Here is a 14,494-nt window from a genome sequence, read left to right on the forward strand (position 1 = left end):
TAACTAGGCTTAATTGCTATGTTTACACTTCCACAAAATCCTTAAAGGTGAAAATCATTATTGCTAAACAAACAAAAAATAAAAATAGAACAAAACCCCCAAAGCAGAGAATCATTATCCCTAAACAACAACAACAACAACAACAATAACAAAAAAGACATGAAAGGTTCTTAAATTCTAATAGGTATTCCTTTCTTTTCACACTTGATCATTTTATTCATGCTTTACCTTTTAGGCATATATTTTTTACTTTATTTCTTGTGTCTTATAATGGATAAGATTTAATAGACACAGACTATACCGTTATATTTCTTAGAAATAAGATATCACAGAATACTTTGCTAATAAGTACTATAATATCATGAAAAAAATTTTTTCTTGCAGTTATAAAAACAGTCTTCTTTGGCAAAATTGTCAGTTGTTAGCAGTATTTTCAGTAAAGAGAAGACTATTAAAACATGATAATCCATGAATTGTCTACTGATATTGCAGATATGATCTTTATAGCAACTCTTGTTATTACTTCATAATTTGGAATGCTAAATGTTAATCCAGAAACAAGCTTTATGGAGGATAAACAGTGAACAGTCATATAATATTCAAAATGCTTAGGAACTAGAACTATGGATTATATAATAATCTGTGATATAAATTAATCATGTTGTATAAATTGTTGTGTTTCATCTTGAGAGAAATTCATATAAGTGCATAAAGAAAGATATAAAAGACTCAACTCTATTTTCATCAGAAAATAAAGCTCTTCCTAATCCACAGGTTTTTTTCAGTGCCTTTGACTGCTGTGAGAGTTGAAAAGAAGATGATCTATAATTTAAATAGAAGAAAATATATGAAGAAATAGGATTACCAGTCCCTATCTCTATGTGAACGTGGACAAGTGTCTTCTTATTTGATGGTCTGTTTTTGTTTTGTTTTCTTCTTCTTCATACAATGAAAGGTTCTGATTATTTCTCTTAGATGCATTCACTTAAGATTCTATTCATAACTGCATTAAGTAAACTATTAGAGCACTTAAAAGTACAGCATAATGAGAAAATATGTTTAAATTTCTATGTAAATCTCAACACCTAGATGATTTCAGAACTTTAGCAGGAACTGCCATTATAAAAAATCATTTTAGCTTTGTGGTTCTCAAAATGGACTATGTATCTAAATCACACAGCGGAGTTTAAAATGTACAGGTAGAGTCTTTGACCCACTTGGCATAGAGGTTTTAGGTGTTACTATTGTTCCTGGCCCAGAAGCCACACAGATAATCACAGATATAAGATTCCTGTTTCAGTTTAAGGTGTTAATCATGTATACATAAAACCCTCAGCATGCCCACTGTGGAGTTAGGAACATGACAGAAGCTGTTGAGTAGGGGAGTTATTTGTTAGCTTTATATAGATCATACATTCTGTATTTCTTTTCTACATAGTATGTGATAACATTTAAATACCATATATGTATAAGAACATGAAGAGTTATTAAATCTATAGATTAAGACTCTCTAGAGGTAACAAAAACTGTAAGTTAGTGGCAAAAAAATCAGTGCATTTTAATACAATGGAACTCCTTGGGAGGAAAACTTCTCGGAAATGAGGTGAGACACTACTCATTCTCAAGAACTCGCTCACCTGTATGTGTAAGGACCTCTCTGCTTAACTTTGATTTTGCTACTGTTCAATGCCACTTCATCTGGGTTCTGCACATCAAAGATCCAAAACTGTCTGTACACATTGGTGCCTGTTTTAACCCAGTTTTTGAAAGCAATTGTTCCTTCTTCAAGGACAACTTCCTGTAGAAAATAAAACAAGTTTGGATTGTTTCTTTACAATGAACATGGACACTTCCAAGATTTTGTTAGCTTTAGTAGACTAAAGGGAACAACTTGTGAGAACTTGTGGAACTTTGTCACACACTTGAAGCAGGAATGTTGTCCCCATACAGCACCCTCTCTAGTTAGTCTGTGAAGGAAGGCAGTGTGTAAATACTGAAGCCATCCTCGTTGCTTTTTGTTTGTTTGTTTGTTATTTATTATATTTGTGTTTTAATTTTACACATCAGCCATGGGTTCCCCTGTCCTCCCCACTCCCATACCTGCCCCCACGTTCCCCCAGCCCCTCCCCTCCATTCCCATCTCCTCCAGGGCCAAGACTCCCCTGGGGATTCATTTAAACCTGGTGGATTCAGTACAGGCAGGTCCAGTTCCCTCCTTCCAGGCTGACCAAAGTGTCCCTGTGTAAGCCCCAGGTTCCAAACAGCAAGCTCATGCACTAAGGACAGGTCCGGGTCCCACAGCCTGGGTGCCTCCCAAACAGTTCAAGCTATCCTCAACATAAATCCAGTTACTCTGAACCTGATAGAAGAGAAGGTAGGAAGTAGTCTTGAACACATTGGCACTGGAGATCACTTTCTAAATGTAACACCAGTAGCACAGACACTGAGAGAAACAATCAATCAATGGGACCTATTGAAACTGAGAAGCTTTTGTAGAGCAAAGGACACAGTCAATAAGACAAAGCAACAGCCTACAGAATGGGAAAAGGTCTTCACCAACCCCACATCTGACAGAGGGCTGATATCCAGAATATATAAAGAACTCAAGAAATTAGACATTAAAATGCCCAACAGTCCAATTAAGAAATGGGCGATAGAACTAAACAGAGAATTCTCAACAGAGGAAGTTCAAATGGCTGAAAGACATTTAAGGAATTGTTCAACATCCCTAATTATCTGGGAAATGCAAATCAAAATGACTCTGAGATACCACCTGTCAGGATGGCTAAGATCAAAAGCACAGAAGACAGCTTATGCTGGAGAGGATTTGGAGCAAGGGGAACTCTCCTCCACTGCTGCTGGGAATGCAAGCTTGTACAGCCACTTTGGAAATCAATATGGCACTTCCTTAGAAAATTGGGAATCCATCTCCCCCAAGACCCAGCTGTAGCACTCTTGGGCATATACCCAAGGAATGCTCAATCATACCACAAGGACATTTGCTCAGCTATGTTCATATCAGCATTGTTTGTAATAGCCAGAACCTGGAAACAACCTAGATGCCCTTCAACTGAAGAATGGATAAAGAAAATATGGTACATATACACAATGGAGTACTACTCAGCAGAGAAAAACAATGACATCATGAGGTTTGCAGGCAAATAAATGGATGGATCTAGAAAAAAAATCATCCTGAGTGAGGTAATCTAGACTCAGAAGGACAAACATGGTATGTACTCACTCATAGTAGGATACTAGATGTAAAACAAAGATGACTAGACTGCTACACAACTCCAGGGCAGCTACCTAGAAAATGGGACCCTAGAAAAGACCCAGGAATCACCCAATGACAGTGAAATGGATGAGATCTACATGAACAACCTGGACGACAGTGGGAGTAATGAAGGGCAAGGTTCAAGGGAAAGAAAGCTTAGGGGAGCAGGAGATCCCAGCTGGATCAAGAACAGGAAGGGAGAACAAGGAATAACAGACCACAATAAGTGATGACCACATGAGAACAGGAATAGGCAGAGTGATGGAGAGGTCTCCAGAAATCCACAATGATACATCCTCTGTAGACTGCTGGCAATGGTCGAGAGAAAGCCTGATTTGACCTAGTCTGGTGATCAGATGGCCAAACACCCTAACTGTTGTGCTGGAACTCTCATCCAGTAACTGATGGAAGTGGATGCAGAGATCCTCAGGCAGGCCCCAGGTAGAGCTCCAGGAGTCCTTGCTGCTTTTTAAAGGAAGCTTTCAAGTGAACCAGTGGCAACAGTCCCTTAGGCAACAAAACTGCGAGTCAAGCTAACTCTAAAAGTTATCACACAAAAGATGTTTTTGCCAGGTGGAATCTCCTCTTCTGAGAAGCTGTGTTGGTTAGGCAAAAGAAAAAAGTTGAGAGACAACTTGAGTACTATTGGGAGCTTTAAACAGCAGCAACAACAAAACCCTTTTCTTCCAAACTTGGGCAATTCAAGGGATTATGACTAATCTTTAATAAATGAAGGCCACACATGCTTATGGATAAATTACATAAGTATGAATTTTCCTCTTTGGAATCCCATTCAACATGACCTCTGTAAATCTTAGTATGTTTTCAGGAATACCAGACGCTATGTTTCCAAAAACTACTGCTTAATTTGTCATTGCAGTATTGATTTTCAAAGAAAAGAGCAAAATTAAGAAGTAGTATGGTGTGTGTGTGTATGTGTGTCTGTCCGTGTGTGTGTGTGTGTGTGTGTGTGTGTGTGTGTGTGACATTATACACATTAGAAATCATGTATACCAGTTGCATTGAAAAAAAAAACACGAAAGAAAGAAAGAAAGTATACAGCAGCAGAACTGAGACACCTCTTAGGAAGTGCCTCCTGTTTAGGAGCTTTGGGACCACATGGAAAGCCACAGAACCCTGAGGGTCCGTTTCATTGTCTGCCAGGTAAGAGAGTTACCATAGATGATGGGCCAGCTTCTTTCCAGGGCTTTCCCTCTCTGAACAGGAAGTCTGTAAAGTCATAGCAACTAGTGCAAACACAAAGAGTTTTTAGCAAGCTGGTAAAACTTCCAATCAAGTGATTTGGGAAGAATGACCAGGTCGAAGAGTGTTTAAGGGGAGAAGGAAGAAACATATTTCACAGAAATTTAGCCTAATGGAGTCGATGAGCACAGGAACAACATAACCCACTTTTCTCCTCCTCACCTGGAAATGTCAATTCACTGAATGACAGGGTCAGGAAGGGTAGGAGCAGTAGCATGCTCTTTGAGGTTGAGCACACAGTTTCTAAGAAAGCAGGTGGCTGTTGCCAGTGCAGCCCAGGCAAAGAGTAACAGAGCGGTTGAGGCAATCTGCATCGTTGACCCTTACACCATCCTGTTGCTTCATACTGCTACTGAATTTCCCTGTCTTACACTCACCCTGGTCAGCCTCTGCTCTTAGTTGGTAGATGTGAAATAAAGTTTCACATCTTTGGGAACTAGATTGCCTAATGCAAAGGATAATGGAAGTCCTTAGAGAAGAAGGAGGCAGCAGGCTAGGTAGGGTGTGTTTGAAAATTCTGGAGTGGTGTAACCCACGTACATGGGAATAAGAGCTGCTCATATGTTGTTCAGATTTCTATTGCTTTTTAAAGTATCCTTAAAAAAGATACTCTGCCAAGATGTTTACTTCCACACTAGTCTAGTATTAGGGGAAATTACAAAAAATACATAATAGCTATTATTTATTTTATATCTCTTAAAGTACAAATTTATTTCAGTCCTCATTGAAAGAAAATAAGTCAGTATATTCTTACGGAATTAGAAATCGTTTCTGACCATACATATTGTTTTGTATGAACAGAGAAGCCACTAGACTTCATGTGTGGTAGAAAGAGCACCATCACTCAATGACTGAGATGTGCACACTGACTTTGACAGCTATGTGGGTGAGCTCTCTTTTAATGTAATAGCAAAACCAAGTGTGCTTGTGTCTCAGTCACATAACTGTCAAAGTTAGTAAGTTAGTAATAATTAAGACACCCTTATATATTTTTTTGTATTGGAGTAGGGGGAGCACAAAAATTTTAAAAGAATTGCTTCATCCACCATAGACCACATGAAAACTGAGTATTACATATAGAACATTCAGTATACAGAGAAACTAGATACTATGCTAGAAACTAGATACTATAAATTTGTGTGATTTGGACAGGTTATTTAATTTATTTATTCCTTAGTTTCCTCATAATGTAAAGATTAGATATTTTGAGCCATATGAATTTAGCTCATTCATAGGTAAAAACATATCAATGACATTTTAATATGGTTTGTCTTTACCTCGTGAATTATAACAACTAAGAAATGTGAGTTTGAATGGTGTGGACACACAGAAACCATTCAGCAAGTGCTCACTGTTAGTATTTTAGAAATAGACTCCCCATGTCAGAGTGAAAACTGTGATATCATTTCCTTCCCCCACTGCTCCCAGTGTTCCTTCAGGTCTTAGCTATCTAATACAGTCAGATAAGAGTAAATCACAATATTACATGGTACTTCTTTTCCTGTTACATAATCAGTTGTTTTTATTTCTTCTGCATTAAAACCCTTCCTTCAAAGGTAGACTTTTGTCTTCCTCGCCACACTTCCAATTGAAACTGTACTGGTTCTAAGTGAGACGGTATGCTCAGAAGTATGATGACTGTGGTGGGGGTGGCCAGCCTCATTCTGCCTACATCTGAGACTCCACTCTACAGGAGGGAATTCTTTTTTGGTACAGTATATCTGGCCAAATGTTCATGGCTGTGGAGGTCATAGGTACTAACAACTGTTTTCCTTTTGCTGAATGGACTTGTGCCCTTCCAACTGCCTTCTTAATATTGACCTCCATCCTCATAGGCAAGCATTGTGCTGCACTGTGGTCATAGAAGCTTGCTTCTGCAGAGACTCATGGCTGGCGAGAGTGCTGAGAATGAGTGAATGCTCAGTGCTGGCTCAGCCTTGAAAGAGGCATCTCTATCACTCCCTTTAAATCTCAGGGAACATCATGAACAGAAGAAGGGGTAGAAAAAATGTAGGAGCTGGAGGAAAGGAAGGAATATGGTATACTATGCTGTCTCCCAGACATGGCATGGCTGTTTTGCTCATGAACTCATCAGAGATTTTAGTAGCTGATGCACACAAGGTTGGGTCCAGCAGCATTTTACTAGGGATTTGGGGATGGTGATTGAATCCCACCTCTCCTCGTGTAAACAACACCATTTGAGCTCATCTTGCCACCAAAAAAGAAAACCAGGTAGAAGTGCTTGAGAAAAGATATCACTGAGAGAAACAAAGAAGACCATGATCAAAATATATTCTATGCATGTAGGAAAATACCATAAAGAAATTCATTAGCATGTACAACTAATATAAGCCAATAAAATTTCTCATATTTATGCATTATGTCTGTAGAGATAAAGAGAATTCAATAGATTATTGGTGACAGTTATATTAAGAATAAATGGCTTTAGTATTAGGTTATAAACAATTAAAATATGGAGAAAAATGTATAGATGCATATTGGAGCATTAAGACTTAATATTTTAGAGGTTCAAAAATTAGCCTTTCAGTATTTATATAAGAACCTAAAATGGGAGATTTTCATCCTAGTTGAGGAGTCAACTACATGATATTAACCTTGGAAAGAAAGAGAACCCCACATGTGTTAAATTCTGTTTCTATATCATTGATTGTGAGCCATTTATTTTATAGCCAGATGGAACTATATGTGGTATGCATGTTGTTATTTTAACTTAGTTATTTGCTTATTCCTTAATCTCATGCCATTATATAGAAAAATAATTCTTACATATTTAGTGGCTAAAGGTACTTTTATTAGGCTTTAAGTACTATGAGAAAGTGTGAATTATTTCATATTTTATAAGAATACTACAACCATATATTATCCAAATGTAGACTATTGTTCAAAATTTATCAATTTAAAAAATAATTATAAATCCTGTTAAATATGACATCATTTTCAAAGGTACCCAAGGAAAATTCTCTCCAAGAATGATTAAAAGAAAAGGTACCATGGCTGAACTGTGTAATTACCAGACATTAATCTTTTAATAGGACAAAATGAACTTTAATTCTATTTTTGTATATCACAGAGAAAGTGTCATTTATTTAAAGTAACCTATACTATAAAAGCTACCAAACATTTTGCTGGGGGACACCAACAGTACCAAATATCAAAGCATCACTTGCAAGTTGAATAGAACTTTGACTCTGTACAGTAATTTGGCCAGCAGTACATTTCTGGCAGCTCATGATATTGTATCTATGCTATTTAACAAGAGAGTATAAACATGTCAGTCTCACACAGACTGAAAAAGATTCTAAAAATCAGCCAGAGACTATAGTTTTAATCTACAAAAAATTGAAGTCTCTACAAAATATATCTTGGAAATAAGCATAAAGAATAAGCTGAATTTTAAATAAAAATTTCTGGACCGCTTTAGATCATTGCAAATAGGAGTGGCTTGGCACCATCTTTTGGAATGAGAGAGTGTCATAACACATAACTCTATGCTTTATAAATGAGAAAGTATTTTGAATCTTCAAAGTGATACATCTATAAATAAGCAATAGATTTCCAAATTTTCTATTATTAAATTAAATGAAATGAAAGCTAATAAATTTCAACAATTTCAATGTCAGTATGCAAACCCTTGTGTTTGGGAAGTAAAAGCACTTGGAATGTTCCTGGGTGAAAGGCAAGAGACATAACAGAGACTTTAATCTTGTGGTATACCAAAAAAAAGTACATCCTGCATCATTTTAAAATTATTACATGGCTTACATTCATGCGTGCGTGTGTGTGTGTGTGTGTATGTGTGTGTGTGTGTGTGTGTGTGTGTGTGTGTGTGTGTGTGCGCGCGTGCGCGCGCATGCACGCATGTGTGCATGTGTGTATGCATACTTTGGTGTGCTTGTGGAGGTCAGCAGATAACTTGAAAATGCCAGTACTCTCCTTCCACCACAGGGTCTTGGGGATTGAATGCAGGACTTCAAGCTTGCTGACAGTTGCATTTACCCACTGAGACACTTCACAGCATCATCAGTATCATTTCACAAACAGCTTTATAAACTAAAAGAAAGAATCTTTTATAAATAAAGTGAAAGTCATAGTTTCATTTTGTTCTTTGGTGATCAGGATTGAGCTCAGGCATCATTCATGCTAACCATTTGTCCTACTCTGATGAATCCCAGCTCAACATCTTCTTTAAATAACTAAAATTGAGATGGGTAGAGTGTTTGTATGAAAAAAAAATCCCACATCATTTTGCCTTAAATATACCACACAGGTTCTGGGGTTGGGTGTTTTGTCTCCAGATGCGGACACATGTGGTGTGCAGCATCAACTATTGATTCGCCCCCAGGTAGAATCCATTTTCCCCTCCATCTTCGCTTTTATGCTTCCTCTGTCTTGACTCTGGTTCCATATTGCTCCATTTCATTTTGTAAAAGGTTACACACATAACTCTCATTTTAGAACAGTGTTCATGCGATATCCTGACATCAATCTCAACTATCATTTTTCAGGAGCCCTTCATTCCACAGTCCTTTTTGAGGCATTGACCTGGACTTCAGGTTAGGCTGGCTGGCCAGAACTCCCTAAACATCTGTCTGTCTCTCCATGGCTGAGATTACAAGTATAAAGTACCATGGCAGGCATCACATGGGTACTGGGCATTGAGCTTAGATCCTCATGTCTGCTGGCCAACAGATCACTAACTGAGCTCTTTGAATAATCCCTAACCACTACTAATTTAATGTTAATCAGCCAGGGAGCATTTCATTTCATTTTTCTTTATATCTGTTTTCTGTCTGACCTCTAAGGAATTATACTCTTTCTTCCTGTTTCTTCATAAAAACCTGCTTCTTTTCCTTTCTGTTTCTCCCCGCCTCTGACTATGCACAATTCTGTAGTATGCAATCCTGCTCCTCTGGATACTCAACCCCTAGAAGGCAGCATGTTTGTTTAGTTTTATCTGTAACTTCCCAGCAATCACTAAATGTATCTGAACTCTGACCTTTGAATATAGACTGACATTCACATCAAGCCAGTTACAAAACTTCTGTGTCTGTCTTTCACTTCTTTGGGTATGTATTTACATCAACAAGCCAGTTGGACATCTTATGGTATGTCACATTTATCCCCCCCCCCCCAATTTCATCCTTCTATCTAAAACACTAATGTATCTGGAAATCCATCAGTTTTTCTAAAGCTTCACCATTTTTGTCCTTTTGATATATAATGGGCCTGTAAACAAAGGTATTTCTATAAGCATAATTTTAAGCTCTTTTCTGTAAAGGTTCTCTCCCACAATGCTTATTCTTTTGCAGATTTCATGTCTTCGCTGCCTAACCACATCCATTTTAGGATCATAGTATTCAAGTTTACATCAATTAGTCTCCAATTTTTCCTATTGGCTACTTAAGATGGAATGCTGATTCAATGTCTTGACATTATAAAATGGATCAAATAATATCATGTTTGTTTATGAAAATTAAATTAATTTTATATAGGAAGATCTTAATAATACCATTAGTTATTTGATGGCATTGATCTTGAAATGTGTGTTCTTTATATCTTAGTGAAGACAATATACAAACTGGAATTTTTACATCACCAATTAGTTATTCTCCTTCATAGTGTTTAAAACTTCTCAAATCTAAGCACACATTGCTTCATACCTATCTCTCTTATTATTCTCATAATCCTGCTGTTCTTTATCTTTTAATATTCTATAATAAATTTTAATTGTTTTCATCTCTCCCAATTCCAGCTCCTCCCAGATCCTACCCTCCTATCCACCACCCTGTCCACCCAAGTTCCTTCTCTCCCTCTCTCTCTCTCTCTCAAAAGTGAAAATTAAAACAAAGAAACAAACTAAAATCTATAAGGCAAACAAAAGAAAAAACCTAAATCAAATCAAGCCAAATAAAAAGTGCACAATGAAACATGGAGCCCATTTTTTGTTGGGCAATGCCTTCTTGGCATAGGACCCGTCCTGGTGTGTAGTTTAAATGCTCAGTAAACTCCATTGGAGAAAATTGATTTTTATTTTCTTCCCCAGCAGATATCAATTGTAAGTAGCTTTTTGGTTAGAAGTGGGACTTTGTCCACTCCCTCTTCTCTGGGCTGTAGTTTGTGTTTAGTTTCAACTTTTGTAAGTCTTCCTCATAATCCCCCAGTCTCTGTGAGTTTCTATGCACATGTGCCCTGTTGCGTCTGAAGACACTGTTTCCTTGGAGTCATCTACAACTTGATTTTACAAACTTTCTACCTTGTCTTCCACATAGATCTCCAGCCTTTCCCTCTTTATTGCATTTAGCTGCATCCCACAGCTTTGCCCTTATTGTTAACTAGTCCCTTTGAAATTTTCAATACAATCCTTTATAGGCCTTACAAATTATACAGTTCTTCAAAATAAAACAAAATTTTACCGTGTTTTCCTGAGTTTCCATGAGTAATCTATATTTTCTTCCTATACAACATTTATTTTTCATAGTATACAAAATTTTATCCTATTTTCTCACAGGTCTCTCTATTTTTTTCTACATGATACACACTTTCTTAGATATTTCTTACACATACTGAGAAAAATTTTATTTTGCTCCCAATTATTCATTCTACAGATTATATAAAATTCTCTTTTTATGAGTTCTCATTATGATCTCAAATTATTAAAGATTTTATACAAAATGGTGTTAGCACTCACACACCACTCAAGAACGTTTATGTGAACAAATTTGGTTACATAAAGAAAAGATTAACTAATCAGTATGCAGCCATTGCTCATGCTATTCTATAATGCCATGTCCTGGAAGATTGTGACTTTGTTTTGTTCAAAAGACAGTTCCAGTTCATGCATTAACACAGACAGTGCTCTGCAATGATCCAGGTGGAAATTTCAAGTGACAACACAGGAAGGGCTGGAGCGGTGGCAGCTCCATCTTCCACAGTGAAGCAAGTCTTCTCCTCCCCGCCCACACCCTTCTCTCATCCTTCATCAATAATACTCTCGAGGAAAATCGGCCAGTCCATTGAAGGGGCTATGTTTCAATTTTTGAAAAGTACACATAATATGTAAATAGTATGTATATTTTCATGCTTGTATTGCACAATGTAACATATATTTTCATTAAATGCAAACAATTGGAGAAATGTAATGCAAGAGATGATTATATAATTGCCGAGCAACATTGTGTGCACGTGTGTATAGGAATTCTCGCCTTCAATACTCTACATAGTGAGATGGCAGTAACATAGCTCAGTGAGAGTGTATTTCAACTTAAAGACTTAGCATTTGTAACAAAAGAAAATAAAACCACAAAGTAGTAACTTCTATTTGTGAAAAACTGTATTTGAAGTTAATTTTTTATGTTAATTCCTTTAAGCCAATGTTCCTGTGAATGTGAATAACATTTGTTCATATCTCTTTGCTGCAGTACAGTTACTATCTGTCTAGGTTGCTAGAATCAAAGCCAATCTGGGAGCTGAGACCAGTGCTCCTGACTATGGCACTTGTCTACAATTGATAACTTCTCAACTGAACATGTGTGCCTCTGGGCAGGGCTGAAACCCTCAAGTTTACAACAGTTCATTCCTCACCCTTCATGTTGTTCTGGACAGCTTTATTTCATTTGTGACCTCTTTTTCCAAACTGCTGACACCATTTTAATTATCCTTTAGGAGGACAGTAGATAAGCTTCCCACAATGTATCTATCACTTCATTAAAATTTCTTTGAATGTGAAGGATTAAAATAGGGTGAGACATGATTATGAGCATCTCCATCTTCTTAAATCATTTCAATTTGATTTAAAGTTCCAATTTATTAAAGTATGCCAAGATATGTCCTATATAACCTTTTCCCTGAAATTTAGACAAAACCAAATCCCAAGGTAAGTAAAAACTGAATACATAATAGTAATAACTATTACACCTACTTAGAACAGGGGTTCTCCAGGGGTCTTCACTCAATAATAAATACTTTTTAACATGTACACCCACATAGATACATGCATTTTTCATTGTTAATGAAAATACAACTTGTTTTTATAAACATATCCTTACAAAATATACCATTTCTATTCAAAAGCATGCCAGTGTACTCTCCAAACATTAAGACAATTATTTCTGCTAAACTGCATGACTATAACCTAAAGTTTTATCAAAATTTGATGTATTTAAAAATAGTAACATATTCATGTCCAATTTACATCATACTCATAAGAGTATTTGTGGGTTTCTTCTGCATTACACTGTGATGTTTCACACAGGCTTACTTCATTGTGTAGGGTTGCAGTGATTCACAATCACCTTCCTATTCAAAGCACAAAATTACCAGGTAGCATAAAACAAGCATCCAGAACAACAATGACAAGAGGCATGATAGAATCAGTAAATGAACAACAGGTTTTCTTGGTTGCTAGTACCTTTTTGATTGTCTTCTCAATGAGCATGTCTCCAACTGGCATGAGAATGCCCCCAAACACAGCCAAGACTGCACCAATGACAGCTCCAGCAATGAGCCCACAGTTCCGATCACAGCCCATTTTCCTCGTGCAGGACAAGAATCACAGTGGAGCACTTGCTTCTCACCAACTCCGCAGTGTTCTTACAGTGTTTCTTATGTGACCTGACTCCACCATGAGAAAGAGGTCATAAACCAGAAGCTTAAATATCAGTACAAAAAGATCAAAGTACAAAGAGAACATGTCCCTGAATCAGATGATTTTGCCAGCTAACAATAAACAACTATTTTTTGTTTGGCTCACCAAGCTGGTTTTCTATATGCTTCTCCCTCCTCTTGCTCCTAAAAACCTACCAGAAGCAGAAGATATCCAAGAGACCGCTCTACCCCCTTTAAATTCTTCTGTTTTGAATTTTCCTCCTTGGGTGATTAACATGCTGTAATCTTATCTAAGCAGAACCATATATACACATATTCATTCTCATCCTCCCTACCCTAGCATGGGATACTCCTTTATACTCTCGCTCCCTACCTATCTTCTCCACCCATTCAGAACCATAAGCACTCTGTCAGGAATTATCCTGCAAACCACATCTGGCTGGGCTGGCATGCCCTGTCTACTAAGCCATCATGGCAATGGTAACATACCTTATTCACGAACCAACAGCAATGAATTTTGCAAGAATAGTCTGGTGAGGCTCAGAAAGAATCAATACTTCAAATCATTTGTAAGCTACCTGTCAATACAAGAAAGCAGAGGAACAAGCCTTTATCAAAAAATTAATACTAGTATATTTTGTTAATGTATTTGTAAATGTTAGAAAATTTTATTTCTTTTCTGGTGTTTCAGTTTATGAAAACATTCAATAGACTTGTAAAAGTGTGTATAGTTTATAATTTTAATCACTAATGGTTTTTGATAGAATGTAGCTTAAGGAATTTGATGAATACACATATTTTGTAAGTGTATAGATTTGACTTTTGTTTTGTTATTCTTAAAAGATTCTTTTATAACCTACTATAGTACCATTCATTTCTTTCCTATTAGGGATTCTTGTCAATTATTTTAAGTATTGCTAATATGTACATCATGTAGTCAGCTTAATTTGCAATACTGTATTTTATGTTGTTATTATGTAACATTAGAAGAAAATAATAAATAGAACCACTGGATCCTCCTGCAATAAAATTAATTCAGTCATGTCACTTCTTATCAGTATTTGAAGAGTAGGCTGGGATTCAAGGAGAATGTGATGCTGATTTTTCACCTTCCTTAGCAGGCTGTCTCCCGTGGTTTGTACCTTATAACAGTTTTGTTCACACTAAAATGTCCATGGCCAAGAGGACCACAGACATCAGCAGAAGCAGGAAAGTTGAGGCACACAGAGCACATTCTGACAGCACTCGGTATACTGACATATTTCAGAAAGATGAAGGAGCAGGAATGGTACAGATTCCCCCACACTGCTTCACTCTTCTGTGACCCTGTGC

At 37.0% G+C, this 14,494-nt stretch overlaps 1 protein-coding gene across 6 annotated transcripts in view; it reads right to left on the bottom strand.

Moving 5' to 3' along the window:
- Window positions 1-14,494, bottom strand: part of Cd36 (CD36 molecule) — a 51,423-nt gene that overhangs the window by 17,369 nt on the left and 19,560 nt on the right. For 5 of the 6 annotated variants that reach the window (XM_036181358.1, XM_036181360.1, XM_036181359.1 and 2 more), the window contains exons 2-4: window positions 13,652-13,740; window positions 12,966-13,168; window positions 1,638-1,798 (exon numbers count right to left, since the gene is read on the bottom strand). In XM_036181358.1, the coding sequence (XP_036037251.1) occupies window positions 1,638-1,798; window positions 12,966-13,085 (281 nt within the window). In that variant the 5' untranslated portion in view covers window positions 13,086-13,168; window positions 13,652-13,740. Of the gene's footprint in view, window positions 1-1,637; window positions 1,799-12,965; window positions 13,173-13,651; window positions 13,741-14,494 lie in introns of all 6 variants that reach the window. The other variant, XM_036181363.1, reaches the window with a different exon arrangement.

Source organism: Onychomys torridus, chromosome 3 (assembly GCF_903995425.1).
Source record: "Onychomys torridus chromosome 3, mOncTor1.1, whole genome shotgun sequence".
NCBI lineage: Eukaryota > Metazoa > Chordata > Mammalia > Rodentia > Cricetidae > Onychomys > Onychomys torridus.